Source organism: Bos grunniens, chromosome 26 (genome assembly GCF_055505025.1).
Source record: "Bos grunniens cultivar Pamir isolate PY7600 chromosome 26, Bosgru_T2T1.0, whole genome shotgun sequence".
NCBI classification, from domain to species: Eukaryota; Metazoa; Chordata; class Mammalia; order Artiodactyla; family Bovidae; genus Bos; species Bos grunniens.
The window spans coordinates 36,761,220-36,785,969 of record NC_141190.1 but is presented as its reverse complement, the minus strand read 5'-3'; the positions used below and the strand labels follow the sequence as shown (position 1 = coordinate 36,785,969).

General features: G+C 48.7%; 1 protein-coding gene across 1 annotated transcript; it reads right to left on the bottom strand.

The window, feature by feature from the left end:
• Nucleotides 1–1,692: 1,692 nt before the first annotated feature.
• On the bottom strand, nt 1,693–24,402 carry LOC147344381 (pancreatic lipase-related protein 2). Its single transcript, XM_086379323.1, has 12 exons — nt 24,291–24,402; nt 17,998–18,152; nt 15,622–15,747; nt 13,065–13,199; nt 12,223–12,334; nt 11,061–11,180; nt 9,702–9,821; nt 6,769–6,887; nt 6,222–6,351; nt 4,909–5,020; nt 3,424–3,591; nt 1,693–1,756 (listed from the first exon to the last, which is right to left on the bottom strand). Exons 1-12 carry the CDS (start codon nt 24,400–24,402, stop codon nt 1,693–1,695), a joined length of 1,473 nt encoding a protein of 490 aa, XP_086235449.1.
• Nucleotides 24,403–24,750: the final 348 nt, after the last annotated feature.

Below are 24,750 nucleotides of genomic sequence, written 5' to 3'. Positions count from 1 at the left end.
CTTCATTCAGAATTGTTTCTATGATCCTGGAACCAACAGAACTACTATAAACAAGTTCCCATCTCTTGACAACCAGAGGTTAAAGTAAAAAAAGGTTGCAGCCCTGTTTTTGAATAATGCTTGGGGATCCCAGAAAAAAAAATGCCAAGAGGTTTACAAAATGTTGGATGGCCAGAAAGAGGAAAACTTCTAAGAAGTAAATCAAAACTAGAAGAACAAGTACCTTGTATGTATAGAACTTATACTTATCCAGAGAATTTAATTTTTCTGAAAAAATTAGTAGGACACTTATTGTTGTTCAGCTGCTCTGTCATGTCTGGCTCTTAGTGATCCCTTGAACTGCAGCATACCAGGGTTCCCTGTCCTTCACCATCTCCCGGAGTTTACTCAAACTCCTGTCCATTGAATTGATGATGCCATCCAACCATCGTCTTCTATTACCCCCTTTTCTCCTGCCCTCAATCTTTCCCAGTGTCAGGGGCTTTTCCAATGAGTTGGGTTTTCACATCAGGTGGCTAAAGTATTGGAGTTTCAGCTTCAGCATCAGTCCTTCTAATGAATATTCAGGACTGATTTCCTTTAGGATTGACTGGTTTGATCTCTGTGCTGTCCAAGGGACTCTCAAGAATCCTCTCCAGCACCACAATTCAAAAGCATCAATTCTTCAGTGCTCAGCCTTCTTTATGGTCCAACTCTCACAACCATACATGACTACTGGAAATACCATAGCTTTGACTAAGGGAATCTTTGTTGCTGTCTACATTTGTCATAGCTTATAAATTCTTTTTTAAAAAAGGGAGATATAGGGCTGGGATCGGAGAAGGCAATGGCAACCCACTCCAGTACTCTTGCCTGAAAAATCCCATGGATGGAGGAGCCTGGTAGGCTGCAGTCCATGGGGTCGCTAAGAGTCGGACATGACTGGGTGACTTCACTTTCACTTTTCACTTTCATGCATTGGAGGAGGAAATGGCAACCCACTCCAGTATTCTTGCCTGGAGAATCCCAGGGACGGTGGGGCCTGGTGGGCTCCTGTCTATGGGGTCGCACAGAGTCGGACACGACTGAAGCGACTTAGCAGCAGCAGCAGCAGCAGCAGCAGCAGGGCTGGGATATGTGAGATAGGTGTGCAAATATTCTATACAGAAACTATTTCAGGGAAAACTCAAGTTGTCTCTGGGAAGAGGAAGTGAGAGGCCCTAGGGCATAGCTGGAAGGACAGGACCTTGGGTAAAAGCTCACTTCTGCATTGTTTACATTTTGTGCCATGTTCGGGTAGTAAATTCTTTTAAAGCTCTTCTCCTTCCATGGTGGAGGCAGATTCCACCTAGATTACCCCCAGAGTCACTCATGCCACAGGCTGCTCTTACATGGGGTCTTACATGGGGTACCCCAGGATACTGCAAGCTGAGTGGGCAACATGTGGAAGCAATCTTTTCAAGCAGGACAGAATTCCACTGTCTAAGGATATAAAATCCATTAGGACAGGATACACAAAGTATCCTGGAAGAGAGAGATGGTGGAGGAGGTGGACCAGTAGAATGTTTTAGGCATTATCTGTGGCCAAGTTGGCTCCAGTCCCCCAAATCTTTTCTAAAATGTGACCCAGAACGTGCAGAATGTCAAACTAACAACATCAGAACAAGGCCATTGAAATTTTATTATCAGAAAGATTAAAGGGGCACCACATTTTTAACAAGGGTAGAGGGTTTGTAATGCATTTTCTCGCATCGTGTCGTTGCTGCAAAAATTATACCTGTGGAGGAAGACATTTCTGGCATTAGGCTCTTTTGCTTGTTGAAAAGTGACTTCAGGTAAGTAAACAGTTTTTGGCTAATCCGCTGGAATTCAGACCCCTTTGACTGAAAAGCTCTGCTACCCGAGGCAGAGTCCAAGTGATGCTCAGAAAGCAAACCCCCTCAAAGAATCTCCTCCCCTCCTTGGACTTTTAAAGAGCTGAGAGTGAATCAGTGGTCAGATCAAGGATTTTCAAAACCCAGGGGGTTATCACCGAGCTCTCTGTGCTATACAGCAGCTCCCCACTGATTATCTACTTCACACATGGTAGTGTATAAATGTCAATGCTCCCCTCCCAATTCATCCCACCCTCCCTTTCTCCTCACTGTCCCCACATGTCTGTTCTCTACATCTGTGTCTGTATTCCTGCCCTGCAAATAGGTTCATCGATACCATTTTTCTAGATTCCATATATGTGCATTAATGGATGATATTTGTGATGACCTAGAGGGATGGGATGGGGCTTCCCAGGTGACACTAGCAGTAAAGAACTTGCCTGCCAATGCAGAACACCTGGGAAACTTCCCACAGTTTGATCCCTAAGTTGGGAAGCACCTCTGGAGGAGGGGATGGCAACCCACTCCAGTAATTCGTGCCGGGAGAATCCCATGGACAGAGTAGCCTGGCGGGCTACACTCCATAGGGTTGCACAGAGTCAGTGAAGTGACTCAGCACACACTCACAGAGAGGTGGGACGGGAGTGTAGGGTAGAAACTCAGGAGGGAGAGGGGTACAGGTATGCATGTAGCAGATTCACTTTGTTGTAGCAGAAACTAACACAATATTGTAAAGCAATTACACTCTAATAAAAAAATAAAATAGCAAAAGCAAAGCAAACAACAAAAAAAACCCCAAAGGATTTTGAGCCTGGCAATGATGGTCCTCTTTTAAGGTGGACTTTCTTTTCATATTTTTAGATATAGTTAGGTACTCTCCCAGCTCCTACCAGGTAAGGTTCTGTTCCCTCTGAATGAGAAGAGTTTGCCACTATGAGCTAGATCCAATACACGCCATAGTCTCCAAAGCAATTTACATTCCTAACTGCTCCCCAGCTGAAATTAACTCAGAGGTTTCTGCCAAGTACTGCCCAGGTGTCTTCCTTATTGTTTAAGATAAAAGTTTCATATTTGCCTGTTTCTTTTTTTCATGGGTCTACATGATTTTATTTTTCTTTTCTTTTCTAAAAAATGTATTTATTCTTAATTGAAGGATAATTGCTTTATAGTATTGTGTTGGTTTCTACCAAACATCAACATGAATCAGCGCTTCTTGAACATATGCCTAAATACTGATGCCTTGCTCCTGCCAACGTGAGTTTGGCTAAAGGAAATTATTTATTTTTCAAAAGTAAATTGATGGATAGGTGGAGAGTTGAGATGAATAGTTGGGTATATGAATGGATAGTTGGCTGGATGGCCAGAAGCATGAGACGACAGGTGTCTGTATAGATGGCTGGATAGAGGAGTGGACAGATAAGTGGATGAACAGAAAGGGCTGGATGAATGTGTCAGCGGATAAATGCATAGATGTGTAGGTTGGTGATTGGATGGATGAATGGATGGACTGGTGAACAGATTGATAGCTAAATATAGAAAATAAAACTTAGATGGAATAAAAGATACGCACTCAGTCCTATCTTCACCACCTTGCACTGTAACTCTGGAAGCCCCTAGTTTGGGCCAGAAGAGATTTATCACATTGTTGTTCCAAAGGAACTTGACCTTCTGGACTTTTCCAACATTGAGGTCCACATCAATGTCATGCGTATGACTTGCATTTGGTTGGAGGGATCCTCTGAAAACACAGACATAAAATATTTTATCAGGTGTATATATAAATACATAGGTTGATAGCAATCTATTGTTTCTCCAAACAACAGCCACTGTTGCTGATTTTCTCCAAATAAATTGTATAACTTCATACACATCCAGGGACTGGTAAATCACAAAGGTGTTTGTAAACAATACAACTTTTAAAAATATTAGACTCTAGATTTTCACTGTTTTGTTTTTCCCTGGGATTCCCAGGTGACACAGTGGTAAAAAATCTGCCTGCCAATGCAGGAGACTCAAGAGATGTGGGTTCGATCCCTGGGTCAGGACGATTCCCTGGAGTAGGAGATGGCAACCCATTCCAGTATTCTTGCCTGGAAAATTCCATGGAGAGAGGAGCCTGGTGGGCTACAGTCCATGGAGTCGCAGAGTCAGACATACTGAACGACCAAGCACACACATACAGTCTGTCCCTAGAGGGAAGTTAAGTATTTGGGGTTGCATATTAACCCTGCTGGTTTACTGTGGGACTAATTAATGCAGTATCTTATGTTCAAAGATGCCTGTGGGTCAGCTGAGGTCATTTGTTATCACCTCATGTGTAGCACAGGAAGTGGTCAAAGAACTTTAACACGAAAATTATTATGTAGAACTTAGTGCAAAAAACAATCTATTTGTACAGCATTGAAAGTGTGAAAGCGTTAGTTGCTCAGTCGTATCTGACTCTGTGACCCCGTGGATTGTAGTCCACCAGGTTCCTCTATCCATGGAATTCTCCAGGCAAGAATCAATGGAGTGAGTTGCCTTTCCCTTCTCCAGGGGAGTCTTCCTGACCCAGGTCTCCTGCATTACAGGCATATTCTTTATAGGGAAGCCCTTTTACAGCATTATTATGCATTTGTCCAACATACATTCACCAAGCACCTCACATACCCAGCAGAAGTAGGCACTGAGGCTACAGCGATGAGAAGGTGGCCTCAGGCTTCCTGTGTGTGTGTGTGTAGGGGATGAAGTGTGTGTGTTGGTGAGGAGGGAGTTGCCACACAAATACACCTGGCCTGAGGAGAATTTGATATTCATAAAACCTAAGTCAGGAAGCAACAACTGACAATTCAGAAGTCCACATTTGTCTCATGTTAAATAGTGACTTCTCCCTCTCTCCTCTCGTGTGTAAATGGGGTGATTGAACCAGATCTAAGGCTTCCATCCAGCTTTGACATTTCAGGATTCAATGGTTCTGTGTCATAGGTGGCTAGGTTTATAAAGCAGTTTATACCTAATCTCATATGAATCATCTACCATGGAAAGTCTGGTCATTTCACTTTACTATCAAACTTACTTGAAAATTTGATATTGTTTTGAGTTTCCATTACTTCCATACAAAGCAATTCTGATGGACCCCCTCACTTTCTTTGTTCCAGCCAGTGTGACGGATACCCTGTATCTCCAACCTGTCCAAAGAAATGCAATCATTAAATTAACTCATCTTGTTGAAAGAAATGACCCTATGGAGGCAGTCTTGTTCCAAGCTGAGTCCTCTGTGGGTGAGGGGGAAGAATGACTATGCATGATGATTTTCTTCAGTGAGGCTTGGTGTCCTGAGATTCAGGTTGCTCTCCCTGGCCTCCCCCAACCGCCAATTTTCTGGTATTAAAAACAACACTACAGGGTCCATTCTTGAGCACATATTCTCATTCACACATGCAAGTGTTTTTCCTAAGTAAATTCTGGGAAGAAGAATGGCTGGGTTAAAGTCCTATGCATGTAAGACTTTATAGAGACTGCCAAACTGTGATCTTTCATGACAAATACTGTGAAGATTGCATGAAGTGTTTTATAAAGTGCTACATAACTTTTTAAAATTTGAAACTCCTTTGAACAACAATTGTTCTTCATTCGGCTACCATTACTTATAACACATGAATCTTGATCATTTCACTATCTGGTATTTTTTAAATGAGAAGCTGGGCAAAACAACAAAAACACAACATGATTATGTGTATGTAGGGGGACTGATATGACATATAATTAGTGGGGAGACTTCTTGACTTACAGTGACTTTGCCCCACCTCACCTAAAGGAAATCAGTCCTGCATATTCATTGGAAGCACTGATACTGAAGCTGAAGCTCCAATACTTTGGCCACTTGATGCAAACAGCTGACTCATTGGAAAAGACCCTGATGCTGGGAAAGACGGAGGGCAGGAGGAGAAGGGGACGACAGAGGATGAGATGGTTGGATGGCATCACTAACTTGATGGACATGGGTTTGAGCAAACTCTGGGAGATAGAGAAGGACAGGGAAGCCTAGCATGCTGCAGTCCATGGGGTCACACAGAGTCAGACACGACTGAGCAACTGAACTGAACTGAATGCTCTTCTTCTGTTAATGGATCTGTCCTTCTGGCCACAGGGGTGTGTGAACTTGTAACCCAGCGTGGGCCAATCACTATACTTTATTCCGTTGATCGGGATTTTTGGCTAAAGGGTAAACTTGAGACCTAAGACAAATGCCATTCTTCTGTCCTTCCATTATAGCTTAAAATGGTTGGAGCTGAGTTTCTGTTAAATTGCTACCGAGGGTCCTATGAAGGCTGAAACACCTTTAAAATTATTTGCAAGAATTTTTAAATTCGTAAAATGGAAACTTACTTGTAAAGTTACCACTGCTCCCTGTGTTCAGGAAAAAGGTTTGTCCCACAGCACTGGTTTTCCCCTGGAATTGGTCAGCATAGTGCCCCATTTTGGGACATCCTCCCGCTGGACAAGGAAAACAGCCACCCTGGTGAAAGAAAACAGTTTGTCTGTGGGCCGAAGGCCTTGGACTCATCACTCACTCTATCAACAATTCATCTTCTATTCCATCCATCCATCCATCCCTCATCCATCTTCTCATCTACCTATCCACCTTTCCATTCGGGTATCCATTCTGTGTCTCCTCCCCAGGACCCCACACTGATCCATGCATGCTTGCATCCATCTACCCATCCATGCATCCACTGGGAATTTTCCAGAATGGAAAGCTGGGGATCTAGGGAAGGCCCAGAACAGTTCAGGTCTGTGCTATTCCTCTCCTGCCCATCCTACTCCTGGGAGGAAGGCTCTCCTCAGCCATGGAGTTACATCTCTGCTCTGTTCCAAGTCACAGGGACAAAATCACCACCACCACCATCTTCCCTGGGCCCCTGGTGTGCCCTACCTCCTGAAACTCTTCGTAGGAGGCACATGGGTAGCCGAGGAAGCCATCAGGGTTGAGAATACTGCTTGAGTAGTACTTGTAGCTTCTTAAGTGACTGCATGCCACAAAGTCTTGGATTCCTGGGAAGACAAAGGCCACAGAGGCTCACAAGAGGCATTAAACTTTTGAAGCCTGAACCATTCTGACTGAGAGAGGAATCAGCTCTGCATTTCACAGGTGGGTATCACCGCTCCTGAACACCTTGGCCACAGTTCAAAACTTCTATCATTGACCTTGACATACTTGGCAAGTAGAAAATTTGGGGGCTTGTTTGTAGTGGTGGTTGGCTGGAGTTGCTTTCTGCACCCTGGTACTGTCCATTTTCTGGGGAGGTCCTCCTCAGGGCTAGGCAGGTGTTAGGGAGTGAGCAGTTCTAACAAGCACCTTTATCTAATCCTCCAGGGCCAGGCATGTATCGTAAATGACTGACGAAAGCTTGGGGGCTTTGGAGGTGTGCCTAGCTTCCCAGGTGGCTTCCCAGTGGCCCAGAGCAAGCTCTAGTCCACTCATTACCTTGAGTTGAGCGGCCTCCTGTGGCATCTTAATATTGCTTGTACTTCATGTGAAAGAGCAGAGTCGACCAGACAACAGCCAGCATCCATTGCCAGTCGGTGGAGCCTTTGACCTCCCCTCTACTCAGCACCTGGCAACCCACTCCAGTGTTCTTGCCTGGAGAATCTCAGGGACGGGGGAGCCTAGTGGGCTGCTGTCTATGGGGTCGCACAGAGCCGGACACGACTGAAGCGACTTAGCAGCAGCAGCAGCAGCAGCTACTCAGCACCGGGCACCTCCTGGTGTGTGTGTTTGGGGGTTCCCAGGAGGCTTCCCAGGTGGCTCACTGGTAAAGAATTCACCTGCCAAAGAGGAGACCCAAGAAACACGGGTTTGATCCCTGGATCAGAAAGATCCCCTGGAGAAGGAAATGGCAATCCACTCCAGTATTCTTGCTTGGACAATTTCATGAACAGAGAAGCCTGGCGGGTTACAGTTCATGGAGTCACAGAGAGTCAGACATGACTGAGTATACATATACATATAAATATTTCACCTTTCACATGAAGCCAGCTTTTCTGTCTACCGTCTCAGGCTGAGAAATTCCTCCTTCTTACTCCTCCAGGCACAAGGTAAAAGCCATAGAAGGCAAGGTCACTGTGGCCTCTGACCACTCTCACTGCATTTTATTGATCATCTTTCTTTTTAAACCGAAGTCCTCTTGTTGGGGGAAATTGCTTTTTTTATCTCTCCAGCTATTAATACTTGGTACCAAACTTCCCATGGAGTGATCCACAGTGACCCTGGCCTACCTGGTGGCCACTTCTGGGAGGTCTGCTGGGCTTTATCCCTCAACACGGGGGAAAGGAAGGTTGCACTTTGTGCTGGGGGAGAATTATCACCTCACAGTGCCCCCAGTCCTGCGTGTCCCACACCAGCACTCATTACCAGACCACAGAACCTGTTTTGAACTTAATTGTTTCTTTCATCCAAAATTGCTACCCAGGGATTGCATAATAGAGGAGCAAGTGGATGTAATTGTTCCTCAGTGCCTGCGCCAGGGTGACCTGGTGTGCACACAATAGAAACCTGCTCCAGCATCTAGGCTGTTCTCTCTCTCCCTGTCGTCTCTCTAATTAAACGTGGACTCCTTCCTATTACGTGTGCCCAGCCTGTCACTTCTGGGAGAGGGCAGCCCTCATTGTGACTCTGGTGTTCATTCTGCGAGCAGATCAGCAGAAGAACACCCCTGCTCCACTCCCCACCACCACCCCGCCCTGCCGCCACACACACACCAGGAGGTGCCTGGTGCTGAGTAGCTGCTGCTGCTGCTAAGTCGCTTCAGTCGTGTCCGACTCTGTGCGACCCCATAGACAGCAGCCCACTAGGCTCCCCCGTCCCTGAGATTCTCCAGGCAAGAACACTGGAGTGGGTTGCCAGGTGCTGAGTAGAGGGGAGGTCAAAGGCTCCACCAACTGGTGATGGATGCTGGCTGTTGTCTTATCGACTCTGCTCTTTCACATGAAGTTCAAGCAATATTAAGATGCCACAGAAGGCCTCTCAACGCAAGGTAATGAGTGGACTAGAGCTTGCTCTGGGCCAGCACAGGGTACCAAGGAGAGGCCCAGAGGCCCGGGACACAGCCTTTGGCCTTGGGGAACTCCCAGCTCGGAAAAATAAAGACTGAAATGAGATGATCTCAGACTCAAAGTTTCCACTTTCAGGGAGGAGAGGGAAACCTGTTCTCACTGAAGGGGTGACAGGCATAGCCCAAAGCCAGGAAAAGGGATGGCTGGCTGATGGCAATGGTGCTTCAGGTCACGTAACGTTAGGGGCACTGAGCCTGATTTCTTAGATGAGCAGACACACACACAAGGTTAGCCCCCCTCTCCCAGACCCCCGGCCTCTGCCTCCTCACACGGGCCTCCAAACCCCCAGGGCACGCCCTCCTCCTTCTCCCCATTGTCTTCTTGCCAGCTCACTTCCTTTCCATTCCTAGCATCTGACAACAGCAAATGGCAAGAAAGTCAAAACCCTTTCACATCTTTGCTTCCACCCTGCAGTTCTCCAAGGGGCTGACCCTGGAGAGAGCATGGGAGCCAAAGCCAGAACTGGGTCCTAGCCTATGGGCAAGGGCAGCCCATGTCTCAGCATCCTGGTGCAGGGCAGGGGATGGCGCAGGCTGGGCATGTGGTTGGGCTTCGCAGCCGGAAAATGGCCTTGGGCAAGTTTTATCACTTTTCTGAGCCAGTTTCCTTGTCTGTAAAATGGGGCTAACCAGAATCACTATCTCAGGCCACTGTGGTGAAAATGTCAGTGTGGTGAAATGTGCGGTGTCAACACCACACACCCTGCCTTCTCTCCAAGCGGAGCAGCTGGGCTCGCTTCTCTCATTCACGTACCTTGCCATATTCCATTTATGTCTATGATGGTTGACAGGATATTCTTCTGACATCCAGGCATTTCCTTTCCTCCATTTGGGTAGAAGTCCAGGTGGCCCACCTTTTGTCTTATTCCCAAACCTGAAACATTGGAGCAGAGGTGAACAGGGAGCGGGAGGAAGGTGGTTCCAGCTCAGGTGATGGCTACAGAAAGCATTCAGCTCCTTCCAGAGGGAGCAAGAAACTGCTTGGCAAATTTTGTCCTCGGCACGGCCACCCTGTCTCTGGCTCCGTACAAAGTTCTCAGAGATGAGCACTTGGCAAGACAAGAAGGGAGGAGACAACGCAGCACAGAAGATGAGGGGGAAGGTAGGCTCTGGGTGAGCGGGCACACGTGTATTTGTGTGTGTCTGTCTGTCTTAGAGAGACTAAACAACATGACTGAACAACATGTTCAGTCAACAACAACTGAACAACACTATTATCAGTGTCCTAATACCATTATGCACCAGAAGACACATGTCAGGGCTGGTGCAATTTTTATGACTTTACTCATTTAAAAATTTTGGTTTCTACATTATAGTGTTATGCTGAGACCACATAAATTATATTGCTGTATTGAGAACCAGAGCATAGCGGTTAGGTGGTTTGGATTTTGAAGCCCACAGGTCCATGATCACATTCTGGTTCTACTTACAGATCTGTGATCCTGGGCAAGCATTTGACCTTGTTGAGCCTCAGCTTCCTCAGCTACGAAATGGTAATAACAATACCCACTTTTCAGGGCTGTCACAATGATTAATGAGTGAAGGTGTATAAAATGTTCAATGCAGCACATGATAAACCTTCCGTAAGTGATAGCATCATGAAAACATAATCTTCATTGGCACATTTCATGAGTGGTTTTGCAAGAAAATATTGCAAAAAGAATGTTGATTTTAGAAGAATTAAAGATGAAATTTAATCTCTGACAAAACAAACTTTAACCAAAGCGTTGCCATAAGAAGAAAAAAAATTCACTTTGCATTTTGTAAGTACAGGTCAAACGTCAATAATAAATACATCTGCCACTCTCGATATTCGCAGACCAGGGAAGAATGTAGAGTTTGTAGACTGGGTGAGCCTCCCGTGGCCTGTAGACTTCTGCTGTCCGATCGGGGCCTCGGGTTGTTATCACCGGCACTGAACTGTTGGTTTGTGACTGACACCTATTTTGGCTAGTTGGTGCCCAAACTGTTTCCCATGGCTACCTGTTTTGTATACCACCCTGCGGTATGTGTGGGGGGTTGGGGGAGGGTGGCAGGGGTTGCACGGCTGGGCCTGGAACTGCTCCCGTCAGTTACAGCCTTGGTCCCTGAGAGGTGAGGTGAGGGGACTCACTCAGGAAAGGGATTATGGAAGCAGAATCCGTGTGAATCACATCCACAAACATGGCATCAGACGGGTCCAGCCGAACCTCCTCGGGCGTGCCCTCGAAGCATGGCTGAGCCGGGTCCAGCCCTGAGAATGGGGAGGGGAGGTAGACAGGGAGGCCGCACTCTAAGACCAACCAGAATCTAAACCCTGTACCCGCGAAATCCACGGAGATCCCTGGACAAAGGGGGCCACACCCCAGCAGTCACAGTTGGAAGGATTCAGAAGGCTGCCAGTGGGGTCGTTGGCTGCCAAACAGTATCAGGAAGTCCCCACCGTCTGGCTCCATGGAAGATCGGGGTGGCACCCTTGCCCCCCTCGTCTCCCTTTTTCTTTTTCCCCTCACTCCTTCCTGTGGGGCCGCTACCCTCCAAATCTGATCTCCTGGGCCTGACCCGGTCCTTGCCCAGCCTCTGAGTCCCACACAGTCTGTTCCCTTGTGTCTTTGCTCAGGCAGCCCCCAGGCTGCAGCTCACCTCCCCACATTCTCCCCTAATCTGAACCTCACCCCTCCAAGGCCCCCTCAGACCCCAGCTCCTCATGGAACATGTGGCCTCTCCTACTTGGCCCATCTCTGCCCGCCCCCCCCCCCCCCCCCCCCGCCCTTATTGTATAGACTTCTTCTGATGTGTTAATTCTACTTTGGATTTTATTTGCCTACTTAGTCGTCTGTCTCCTGCATTAGACTATGCATTTCCTGAGGCATTGAGTGAAAAGTCACTCAGTCTTTTCTGACTCTTTGCGACACCATGGACTATCCAGTCCATGGAATTCTCAAGGCCAGAATACTGGAGCGGGTAGCCATTCCCTTCTCCAGGGGATTTTCCCAGCCCAGGGATCGAACCCAGCTCTCCCGCATTGCAGGTAGATTCTTTACTAGCTGATCCACCAGGGAAGCCCTTCCTGAGCCAGGGGCCATGACAATTTCATCTTCAAATAGAAGCTGAGGGTGGAAGAAGCAGGGCATCCAGGACTCGATGACCTGCATCTAGTGCTGGTGCTGCTCAAAGTGCCTGTTCTCCCTGAACTTGGAAAGTGGGAATGATAACAATAACCCCCCAGGCCAGGTTACCCTCCCCCTTCCCCCCTCCCATCTCCTACCCCATCCTACATCACCCTGCGCCCCTACCTGTGATCCTGCCCACTTGGCCCCCCAGCCTCCTGCCGGCCTCAGCTGCCAGTTGTGCACCCAGGCTGTGGCCAATGAGATGCACGTTCTCCGGGCCATAGCCCAGCTCGGTCTGCAGAGGGGTGGAGCGTCAGTTACCAGAGGAATGAGTAGAGACATGCGCTGGCTCTGGGGGAGCGGGGATGGGGACAGGACCCGGCCTGGAAGCTTGGGAGGAATAACCTCTGGCTCCAGGCCACCACCTAGGACAGCGTGACTCGTCCTCCCGCTGGCCACAGTCTGCAGGTCCTGGGGTCCAGCTGGCTTGTGAGGCACTGGTGCTGACCAGCAACCACGTCATCTGCAGGCCACCTTGGCCAGGACTGGCTGTGCACACTGCGAAGTCCCATCCATACCCCACCATGGACCTCCCCACCGGAGTCCCCCATAGGGGCCAGTTCAGAGCATGGTTCATGGCCCTGGCTCTGGGGTTCTCCAGAATTAACCTTCCCGAAGGCTGTAAGGGACCTTCCCTAAGGATGAAGACTCCACTGGGCTGAGAGCTGCCGGGCAGCCCAGCTCGCTCTCCAATTCCCAGACCAAGCTTCAAGGAATGCTTATCTCAAAAAGGAAAACTGAGGCTCAAAGAGGCTAGTCTGCCCTGGGCCTCACAGCTAGGGATCTTCAGGACAGCCGGGGAGGGAGAAGTTTGCAGCTTCCTGAAGCAAAGGCCTTCCTTGGCTCCTGGCTTCCAGGCTCTGCCTCACCCCATGGTCTCCAGGCTGCTTCTGGGTGCTCTGGGGTGCTGACCTGGCCCTCTCCCTGCCCCCTCCCCACAGCATGGGGCCCAGGCAGGGGTTTACCGACAGCCCTTGTATGAAGAACGCTATCTCTGCTCCCACGACCCGAGTGTTGTGGACGGCTTGGGTATACTTTGTCCACGCCCCGTGCTCCCAGTCCACACAGATGCAGTTCACCTTTTCCACTTTAAACATTTTCTGGGGAAGACAAACCAGTTTATTAACAGCCACCCGTTGCACACTCCAGAATCAGGAATTCACATCTATCAAGCACCTAGCTTGTTTGTGTCAAGGCTTTAATATTCCTCACATTTGTCCTGGTCCTCACCACAGCCCTATGAACTGGGACTATACTTATTCCCACTTAGCAGATGTGGAAACTGAGGCCTGGAACAAAGTAACTTGTCTAAGGTTTTACAGAAGGTCATTGACACAACCATGTCAGAAAGATGACTTACTAGGTCAGGGATTAGCAAACTGCTACCTGAGTGACAAATCCACCTGCTTTTATGACTGTGTGTGCTCAGTCACTTATTCATGTCCTACTCTTTGCCACACCATGGACTGTAACCACCCAGCTTCCTCTGTCCATGGGATTTTTCCATGTAAGAATATTTCAGTGGGTTGTCATTTCCTTCTCTGAGGGATCTTCCTGACCTAGGGATTGAACTCATGTCTCTTGTCTGCATCGTCAGGTGGATTCTTTACCACCACACCACCTGAGAAGCCCAAAAATTTTATTGCAAACAGTCACATCCATCTGTTTACCTGTTGCCCACCCCTGCTTCATAGCCACAACAGAAACCATACGAACTACAATCATGTGACCCACAAATGCTACAGTATTTACTACCTGTTCTTCTACGAGGAAGTTTGCAGACTCTTACACTAGATAGTTGAAACCACACAGAGGCTGCTTTCATGCTCCCAACAATGCTTTGTATTGAGGGACAAGTCTGATTAGATGAGATTTAGACAGAGGTAGGATATCACTCTACCATATACACACATCTTTTGTGTCATGTGGTATTATCCAAGCACAGATACCGGCCCCTTCGGAGGAAAAAGAAACAACTTCCCTGGTGGTGCAGTGGCTAAGAACCCCACTGACAATGCAGGACACAGGGGTTCAATCCATCATCATGGAAGATCCCACATGCTGTGGGACCATTAACCCGGTGGGTCACACTACTGAGCCCATGCTCTACAGCAAGAGAAGCCACTACATGAGAAGCCCGCACACAGCAATGAAGACCCAGCACAGCCAAATAAATAAATAACAAAGTGAAGTCGCTCAGTCGTGTCTGACTCTTTGCGAGCCCATGGACTGTAGCCTTCCAGGCTCCTCTGTCCATGGAATTTTCCAGGCAATAGTACTGGAGTGGGTTGCCATTTCCTTCTCCAGAGGATCTTCCCGACCTGGGAATTGAACCTGGGTCTCCCAAATTGCAGGCAGACACTTTACCATCTGAGCCACCAAGGAAGCCCAAATAACGGAAAGGGTAACACTATTTCCTTTGTTCATTCGGGGAGGCCTCCATTTCATAGAGGAAATGAACACTTTTCCTTTGTTCGTTATTGTTCATTGAGGTTGGGAAGAGTTGGCTGGAGATTAGGACGACATGGTGGATCGCATGCACCAGGCTCTCCAATTTCCAGGCCTACACCGCCTGATGGGCCTCAGGAGACACTTGTGAACAGCCAGCCAAAGGGGAGCAGAGAACCTTGAGAAGGAGCTGCTCAGGTCCATCCCAGTGCAGCCTAAGCCTCTAAGAGCCATGCATGGGCACCTCCTACAAGCTAAAGCTGTAGACACATGGAGTTGTGGTATGGAAGACCTGGTTTTGCATTCCACCTCTGGATTCAACTTTGAGCAAGTACTGAATTTTGGGGGGCCTTAATTTCCTCATCTGTAGAGTGAGAACCATAACTGTACCTACCTCACAGCCAGGCTGGGAGGGTTAAACAGGACAAGGACTGACTGTGGAATGATTAGCACAATGCCAGAGTCACGGTAACTGTTCAGGAAATGGATGGTATGAATAATAATTCATTACCAGTATTCACGATCACTTTAAAGTTGCACTGCCCAGTACCATGGCCACTAGCCACTTGTGGCTCTTCACAATTGATTACAAAGAAGTAAAATTTAAAATTCAGTTCTTTGGTCACATTAGCCACATGTCAGTTTCTTGATAAGCCCAGGTGGCCAGGGGCTCCTGATTTGGGCAGCCCAGATATAGAAGATTTCCATCATCACAGAAAGTTCTACTGGATAGCAGGGCTGTAGGGGATAATGCATTTTTTATGCTGTGCACACAGGGGTTTTTACAGAAACCACCAGACACAAATGCCAGGTAATTGGCTGTCATCTCCACCTCTGGGACTTTTTTATTGGACTCTGGGTCTTTTCAGCATCATAAGGAGATGTTTGGGTAGAGGTTGGTGAGTTGGGAGAACTTGAGAGTGGGTGCCCCTGAGAATCTGAGTTTTCCTCGGTGGTTTTAGGAAGAGCCTGCCTTTCCCTGGAGGTCGTCCTTTCCCAGCCTTCAGGGCTGCAGTGTTTGACTCCGTCTGCCGGTGGTGTTTATCTCACCAGATGAGGAGGGTGGGTGCCTACCTTGCACAGGTCAGTAGGCCAGCCCGAATCCCCATCATCTATAAAGCCGTGGATGACGAAGCGTGTCTTGTGGTCCAGTTGGAAGTTTGAAGCCCTGACAGTGGCTAAGTCAGTGATATTGATCCGCTGGTTAAATGAGAAAAGATGAATTTGAATGTTGGCCTTTCTAAGCCACAGGCCCTTAAGAGCACATTCCCGTAAGACTGAGGTCACAGATTCAACTCCCATGAACCTGGGTAAGTCTAGAAAAGGAGTTCCTGACCTATTTGGGTTTGAGGATAGAATTCAGAATGTCCAAGTTTATGGATCTTTATATACTGAAATGGCAACCCACTTCAGTGTTCTTGCCTGGAGAATCCCAGGGACAGGGAGCCTTGGTGGGCTGCCGTCTACGGGGTCGCACAGAGTCGGACACGACTGATGTGACTTAGCAGCAGCATATACTGAAATACAGTGTTTTTGTAAATGATGAGCAACAAACCACAGTAGTCTTAGCCATACTCTGTCACCAGTAGAAGTCACAGGTATTTTCGTTTAATATTATAGTTGTTTTAGATGTTTAAAAATATCATTTGTACTCATTACTATTTAAAATGACAGAAGTTATTAGACCAACCCCTGCTGCTGCTGCTGCTAAGTCACTTCAGTCGTGTCCGACTCTGTGCGACCCCATAGACGGCAGCCCACCAGGCTCCCCTGTCCCTGGGATTCTCCAGGCAAGAACACTGGAGTGGGTTGCCATTTCCTTCTCCAATGCATGAAAGTAAAAAGTGAAAGTGAAGTCACTCAGTCATGTCTGACTCTTAGCGACCCCATGGACCAAACCCTAGACCTTGTTATTTAGCAAGATAATAAAGCAGTTAATTATTACCATATACTAGCTTATTTTACCATATCCCACATTAATCTTTTTAAATGTTCTGATAACTATTTCCCAATACAGTTAGTATCCTTTGTGAAGTGAAAATTGCTCAGTCGTGTCCAACTCTTTACGATCCATGGATTGTAGCCTTCCAGGTTCCTCTGTCCATGGAATTCCCAGGCAAGAATACTAGAATGGGTAGCCATTGCCTTCTCCAAGGGATATTCCTGATCCAGGAATTGAACCTTGGTCAATGGCAACCCACTCCAGTGTTCTTTCCTGGAGAATCCCAGGGACGGCAGAGCCTGGTGGGCTGCCATCTATGGGGTCGCACAGAGTCGGACACGACTGAAGTGACTTAGCAGCTCCTGTACTGCAGGCAGATTCTTTACCATCTGAACCACCAGGGAAGATGACTCCTTGATATCCAATGCTGTTTATTTTATGCATTTAAAGCCCTTTCTGCTCCTTGAATTTGTATATCCTGTCATGCCTGCTGCTTTAGGCCCAGGGGTTCCTCAGCTTTTCTCTCCCAGGACCTCTTTGGCCATCAGCAGACGTCTACCATTCCCTTCCAGGATTTTTTTTTTTGCATAAATTTCATTTTTTAAAATCTACTTTGTTTGTAATGGGGACTCTGAGTGTGGGGTTTGTCACTTAGAATCTCACAGTAGGTGACCCTGGGGACCTATATCCAGACACCGTGCTATCTCAAACTTGGTTTGGGGCCAGAGCTGTGAGCTGCTTGAGTTCTGAGCAAATTCTCTTAATTTTTAAAATCTTAATTTTACAATTTTTTTTTCCATGCAAGCGCTTATTGAACAATCAGGTATATTGCCTTAGGAAGGTCATTCCCCGGTGGGTCAAGTCCATACATCCTGATGTGCTAGAAGGACTCTCATGACTTTACCCTTTCAGGAGCTCCAGTCTCATTCCCTATTTTTAAAAAAACTTTTATTGGAGTATAGTTACTTTACATGAGCACCTGGGGTAAGCTTGCTGGTCTTCACCTGGCAATCTTTTTGGAAACTGAAGATTGCTCTGAGGGTCCCCAACTTTTCTCCTTTGTCATTAAATGTCCCCTGCTTCCCTTCTAGCGCCTAAGGAAGGATTTCTGTCTTCCGGTCCCCCACCCTCTGAGGGGCTTCGCTCCCTCTACTTCTTGGTGCAGAAAGAACCCAGACCCTCCTAGGGACACAAAGGCCTGGGTTTATCCGTAAAAGCTACTCATACCCACTTTCTCCCCCGATCAAGGTTCTAATCCTAGAAGTCCTGAAGTTCTCTGCGTAAGTGTGTGAATACGTCACTTTCAGTTTTCAGGTTGGGCATCTATAGATTTCATCAGATCCCTAGAGTGCAGTCAGTTCTAACTCTATCACTGGTGAGGAAGCACCTTCTGGAAAGTTCCAAGGCCATGAATAATTCCTTAGACAACCACATGAAGGCTCCAGTGTGGGTGCCCAAATCCTCTCCCACCCCACCACCACTATACGGTCATTTTACGGCCCTCTTACTTGGTAGTTATTTGGGTTCTCATTTGTATATAGAAGAAAGTGAGCGTCGATGTCCTCAGGGGACCAGGGAAATAACTTTAAAGGCCGCTGAAGGATTCCAGTCCATGGTTTTTCATCAGAAAAGCAGCCAAAAGGTTCATAGCAAATCTCCTTTCCTGGGGCAGGAAGAGGAACAAACAGGACCCTTGTGAGGTTCTAAGAAGGAGCAATGTTATCTCAGCTGCTCGCGAGGACTCTTCAGGGTGCAGCCCAGGGCTGACCAAGGCCAATCTCATCTTCACCCTTGCTATCAGTGTTCTTCAAACTTCTGGGTAATAAGAACCACCTGGATGCTGGGGGTGAATGAGCATATACACACTCCCAGGCCCCTCCCTCAAAGATTCTGATTTGGAGGGTTTGGGGTGGGGCCCTGGAAACAGCATATTTAATAAATGCCCCTGTTCATCAGGCAAGTTGGAGAATTGCTGAAAAATCTGGGAATCTTTGGCCCTAAAACTACCTCTTCCAGCAAACTCCCAGATGGCCCTTTCTAGCCACTCATCAACCATCAAGTATTTATCAAGTGCCTATGAATGCCCGTGGCACAGAGATGCTATGTGATGAGGCTGGATGTCTCCCTTATATCTGGCACAGGCCATGCACACAGTAGGCATTCTCGGGCATTTGTTCAATCTATATGTTTTCATGTCATCCCTTAATGCACCTTCTTCCCCCTCAAGTTATTCTCTGCCATTTCAGATTCCCCTGCTGTTCTTTGAAAAGCTAAATGCCCTAAGAACAGAGAGAATTTATTTTCACATCATACTGTATAGAGTAGAGGCTCCATGCATGCAACTGATGACGCAAATAACCTCATCTAAATCTGAAGGTCCTTTCTCCAGTCCATGATACATTTTCACAGTTATGTCACCCCTGGTATGACTAAGGGTGACATAATTTCAAATCTAGAGGATTATGATGGATTTTTTCTCTTAGCCTTCTTCAACTGATGGTGTCAAACGTTGGTCATTCATTCAAAAACTGGTGATAGTTAATACTTGTTGTTTTCAATGTACCAGATACCACACCAGCACTTTATCAGTATTAGCCATTTTAGCCTCCAAATGGCCCTATGATCAAAGAATTTATCTCTGTTTGAAAGAAGAGGAACCCAGGGCACAGAGAGACAAAGGAAGCTCCCCAAGGTCACAGCCAGTGGTGGATCCATGATTTAAACCCCAGAAACTTAACTGTGAATAAAGGTAGGAGCTGGGGTGTGTGTCAAAGTGTGAGAGTATTAGTCACTCAGTCGTGTCTGACTCTTTGCAACCCCCTGGACTATAGCCCTTCAGACTCCTCTGTTCATGGAATTCTCCAGGCAAGAATACTGGAGTGGGTTGCCATTTCCTTCTCCAGGGGATCTTCCCAACTCAGGGATCGAACCAGGGTCTCCTACATTGCAGGGGAATTCTTTACTGCCTGAGCCATCAGGGAAGCCCAGGAGCTGGGGAGCCACAGACAAATCAGATCCAAACCCTGCCTTGAAAGAGAGGAAATGTAACTGGGAAGGAATAATGATAGTGTTGGATACACTGTGGGAAGAGAGAACAGTCCTACCTGAAGGGCTACAGAAGACTAAAGCAATCTTTGCTTCAGGTGAGATATGTAGGGGCTTCGAGGCCAGGTGAAGACACCTGGGCTGTTGGGTGAATAGTGGGGAAGTGCGGGGGATGCTGAACTGGCCAGTGGGGTGGGCAGGGCTGTGCTCCCGAAGGTGTTCTAAGGAGCCAAGTATAAGAGGCTGGGAGACAGCAGACCCTGGGGTGCGGCGCCTGTGGGCCTGGAGAGGGGTGGGCATTCTGCCCTCTCAGGGGAGTTAAGGCAAAAGTAGGGAGCTGGAGGTGGGGGTGATGGCTGAGTGTGGTTTGGCACAAGTGAGTTTGAGGAGTGGGGGATGACCCTAGTGGAGCTGCCAGGAACTTGGGAGGGCTAAGGGGGTATTGGAGGGCACTAGGCAAGGGGGTGACCCTGAGGAAGAGAAAGATGAGGAGGGTGTCTGGGAGTGACCTTTGGGAATGCCCGCCCCTAGGGCAGCAGGAAGCAGCAGAGCAGTGGAGGAGACCACGAGGGATCCAGAAGGCTGGAGGAACTGCCAAATCCCACCCGGGGCTCTGCTGTCAGGGGCCGGGTCTTGCTGCAAGGCCAGGGTGGAATTCTAGAAAGATAAGAAGGGGCTGGGGACAAGCTGAGGAGACAAGGGGCAAGAGTCTGGCTGCAGGAGAAAGCCCTCGAAAGGACTGGAAGAGACTATGCCAGCTCTTGGCGAGAGTGTGCTCAGCAGGGTTTGGGGGCCTGAGCCAGGCAGTGAGGGGTTCTGACTGATGGGAGAGGAGGTGCGAAGATGGGACAGTGTGGGAAAGAGAGCAGCTGGGAGGCACCCCTGCGAGGAGCGGGGGATGGGAATAAGCAGGTTGGGGCTCGAGGAGCCTTTGGGAGGTTTTAGGAGAAGGCAATGACACCCCACTCCTGTGCTCTTGCCTGGAAAATCCTATGGATGGAGGAGCCTGGAAGGCTGCAGTCCATGGGGTCGCTGAGGGTTGGACACGACTGAGCGGCTTCACTTTCACTTTTCACTTTCATGCATTGGAAAAGGAAAAGGCAACCCACTCCAGTGTCTCTCAGGGACAACGGAGCCTGGTGGGCTGCCGTCTATGGGGTTGCACAGAGTTGGACACAACTGAAGCGACTTAGCAGCAGCAGCAGCAGGACAAGTAAAAACTTGGGTTTTTGCATCTCCCCCGGGCAGGAGGTGGGCCAGGACGGGAGTTCTCAGGGGGACACATCCATGCCTTTCAGTCTGCAGAAGAGCCCTTGTCCACACCCAGGGACTGAGGGTACTGGGGGCCTGACAAGAACCGCCCCCCCGCCCCCACACTGTCCACCTGCCCCAGCTGCCTGCCACCCCTGTCACCCACTCCAGCCATTGGAGAAATGGGATCAAGCTGCACTGGAGAAATGGGACCAAGCTGGATGATGCTGGTCATCTGTGTTGAGCAGGCTGCCCTGTGTTTGCCATAGAGTCAAATTCCCTGAATTGTACTGATGGTTTTATCAAGAAATAAGGATAACGTTATTAATTAGCATGATGAGAATGGTGACAATGATGCCTCTTGTCTGTCTCAGCCCAAGCAAGGCCAGCCCAGGCATGGTCACCAAGGGGTGGTGACTGCATCCTCACCTCTGACTGTGGCCAGCAGGAGAAGACCGATGGTCCAGGAGGGCAGCATCTTCGTGGATGAAGCCAGAGACGCGCACGGACACCCAGATGCACGGGCAGGAGGCTGGTGAACAGGGTATGTGTCCCTCAGTACCCTCGGGGCCCTCCCCAGGAACCCTGAAGCCTCCCCGCACAGGGAGGTGGGGAGCACCTCTCTCAGATCCTGGACTCAGCCTCAGCACCCCTCTTCTGGGCCAGGTCTCTCTGGCAGCCCCAGCCCCTCCTACTCTCCCTGCCCTCACAGGGCAAGTGGTTTACCGTGTGGCCCCAGGGCTTCCACGCACAGCCCAGCAGGTTGGTCATGGCTTTTTATAACCAGGCTTGATCCTTTGGATTCCTCAGGAAAGGACCGGAGGGTGGAGGGGCGGGGAGGCGGGGGGGGACGGGGCGGCGAGGTAGGGTGGGGGAAGCCGGGGCAGACAGCGCTCTGCACATGCCTGCTTTGAACCTAGGTTATCATAAACACACAAAGCCAGCTCGACCAGGGGAGCAGGACTGTTTATGAAGTGAGATTCAAGGAAAGGGAAACTGACTTTGTGGGATCTCAAAGGGCTCTGTTAACCTGAATTCACGGGTACAGTTGCCCAAAGGTTGTGTTCCCCTAGAGATAACAGAGAAACGCTAAGCTGCAGGGCTTCCTGTTCAAAATCCCTAGGGAAACAGGAACCCCAGACTCATCTCATTGTCCTGCAGACCCTGGCAAAGCCGTGCAGGAGCGGGTGGCTTATGAAGACAGCCCTTGGTTACTTTGGTGGTAGGGTGGGCGGGGAGCATCCTTCTAGAGAACCTGGACAGAGTTATAAAAGCCCTGCGGTTGGAGGCGCTCAAAAGAGTAAAATAAACACTGCTCAAATACAGCTTTGTTTGGAAACAGTATCGTCTAAGACCCAGAGATAAGAAGATTGGAGGTGTTTTCTTTCCTTCAGGGCCAAGAGGAGATCCTGGGTGAATAGCCAGGTGCCGTCCCACTGTTTTAAAAATTGACATTTAATTTAGATGCTCCAAAGTGCATAAATTCTATGTTTAAAACTCAAGTACAGTTTAATGAACTTTGACACATGTGTGAAGATGAAACAAAGTGTTAGTCGTTCAGTCGTGTCCGACTCTGCAGCCCCATGGACTGTACCCTGCCAGGGTCCTTTGTCCACAGAATTCTCCAGGCAAGAATATTGGAGTGGGTGGCCATTTCCTCCTCCAAGGGATCTTCCTGACCCAGGAATTGAACCTGAGTCTCCTGCACTGCAGGCAGATTCTTTACCATCTGAGCTACCAGGGAACAAATGTATATGCACCAGATTGAAAAACATTTCTGGCAGCCGGAAGTGTCTTGGGATACCACCACTCCCATAACCATGCATCTGACAGATACTAGGTGATCCATAAACACTTGTTGGATGCAAGACTAGGACAGTGGAAGCCAACAGTGAGCTGAATCCACTCCAGGCCTCTCCTGCCTTCTCCTTCCTGCTCTGTGCCCTGGAAGCTCTCTCAATGGACAGCATCTCTGCACTACTTGCCCTTCTTCTGGTTGGCTTCCATCAATGGGAAGGAGGTGGGAGGAGGGAGGGTTTGGGGTATATCTTCCCCAGGCTCGCTCCCTTCTGTGCTGTGATCCCATGATAGCTGCCCCCTCTCTCCTGCCAGCTTCAGCTCCTCTCAAGCAGCTCATCACCTGGCCCCCAGCTCTTTCTAGACTCTCTTGACAGCTCCCTCCGGCTAAGCTTCAGACTTTAGGAAAGTAGAAGCTTCCAGGGGTTGCTAATCCCTGGGTGATTTAGCCTCCCTAGTGGATTCCCTTGACCCTGTCCACAATTCTGTGGACAGTCCCTCTGATCAGCCTTGGAGTGGCTGTCTCTTGCCACTGGGGCCCTGGAAGGTGTGCCTAGCCACTGGACCTCCCCTGAAAGGAGACAGTCCCAGTCCCAGTCTCAGAGGCCCGTGGTCCTTCTGGGGGCTTAGCTGGGTTAGGCACTGCCCCTTCCTGACTCTCTATTCCTGATGACCTTTCCATCCTCATTAGGAAAGTTTGGGATTGTGTAGTTCTTTGGTTTCACCACCCACACTAATAGCAGCCAAGCCTTTCTGTGACTAGATTTAGTTTTTGACAAAGGTTTAGTGAAACACGTTCAGATAATCCCTGGGTCCCATCCTCTATGCTCTCCTGGTTCCAGCTACAGTTTGGTCAAGGAATCCAGGAAATCTTCTCTCCAAAGGGACCAGTGGTGTTTCGTCTGGTTAACAGCCAAAGAGAGGGCAGAGCTGGAAAGAAAGGGGAAGTTTATATTTCATTTAGGCAAGAGATAATTCTTGATATTTTCAGGTCACCAGGCTCTGTTCTAAATGCCGAGGGCAGGTCGTGATCACACTTGTCTTCGAGGAACTCACTGAGGCAGATTTGCTCCATATGAGGAAAAACTTCCTAAAGGCTAGAGCCACTGGGAAATAGAACAGAGCTTTGTTGGAGGGGAGGGCCCCCTCCTCACTTGGATGGCGCTGTGACTGAGTAGAGGTGGGCCGAAGCCCAGTGCCGGTTGAGGGGCAACATCGGTGGTCTATTTCTAAGCTTGTTTTCTAATCTGGGATCCTACAGGAAATTTGGGAAACTGCAGCCTAGAGAAAGGACTCACCTTTCTAATCTGAGCAAGAGTCACTCCAAAGGAGCACAGCACCCAAATACCTCTTTCAAAGTGGATGAGGAACCACCCAATATGAGGCTGCAATATCTAAGTCGTGAGATATATGCTGAACAAACACATCTTGGGAAGAGCGTCCAGAGGAGATATTGAGGATGTTAGAGCTAGATATCAGAGGAGAAATAGGTGGTGTTGGTTCAAAAGGTGTCCTGAGAGGAAACAGCAGGCATCAATCAGATTGTAGCTCCAGCCTCTAGGGGCCTTGTGTATTCCCATTCTACAGCCCAGGTGTCAGAGGCTGGGGAAGCAAGGGGTTAGTTAAGGGTGAATGGAAGAGGAGGCCTTGATCTTTTATATATATATAATTTATATAGATTACATGATTTTGTTTATGTGTTTTTGACCGCGCTGGGCTTTCACTACTGCATAGGCTTTTCCCTCGTTGCAGCCAGCAGGGTCTGCTCTGTAGCGGCGCACAGCCTTCTCATCGCAGTGGCTTCTCTTGTTGCGGAGCATGGGCTCTAGCGCGGGTGTGCAGCCTCTGTAGTTGTGGCTCCCCAGCTGTACAGCACAGGTCTCTAAAGTTGGGGCGCTTGGGCTTAGTTGCTCCACAGCATGTGGGATCTTCCCGGACCAGGGATCGAATCCGTGTCTCCTGCATTGGCAGGTGGATTCTTTACCACTGAGTCACCAGGGAAGCCTGAGGAGGCCTTGATCTCAGGCACCACCTTCTACTGTGCTGCTGCTGTGGCTCTCTCCTTCTGTAGGTCTCAGTTTGCTGACCTGTAAATGCGGGGCGGGGGGGATTCTAGGTGGATTGAAGAACACCATCCCTACACCACGCTGCTCCCCAGGGGCCTGGGC

Bases quoted from the DNA above. Each gene is read 5' to 3' on its own strand.
- LOC147344381 (XM_086379323.1), bottom strand. From the start codon at position 24,402: ATGCTCCGCAACAAGAGAAGCCACTGCGATGAGAAGGCTGTGCGCCGC. The intron at 13,200-15,621 runs GTAGGCACCCAC...TGTCTTCCCCAG, and splicing joins GGCCTACTGACCTGTGCAAG to AAAATGTTTAAAGTGGAAAA. The intron at 6,888-9,701 runs GTACGTGAATGA...TTGTCTTCCCAG, and splicing joins CATAAATGGAATATGGCAAG to GAATCCAAGACTTTGTGGCA.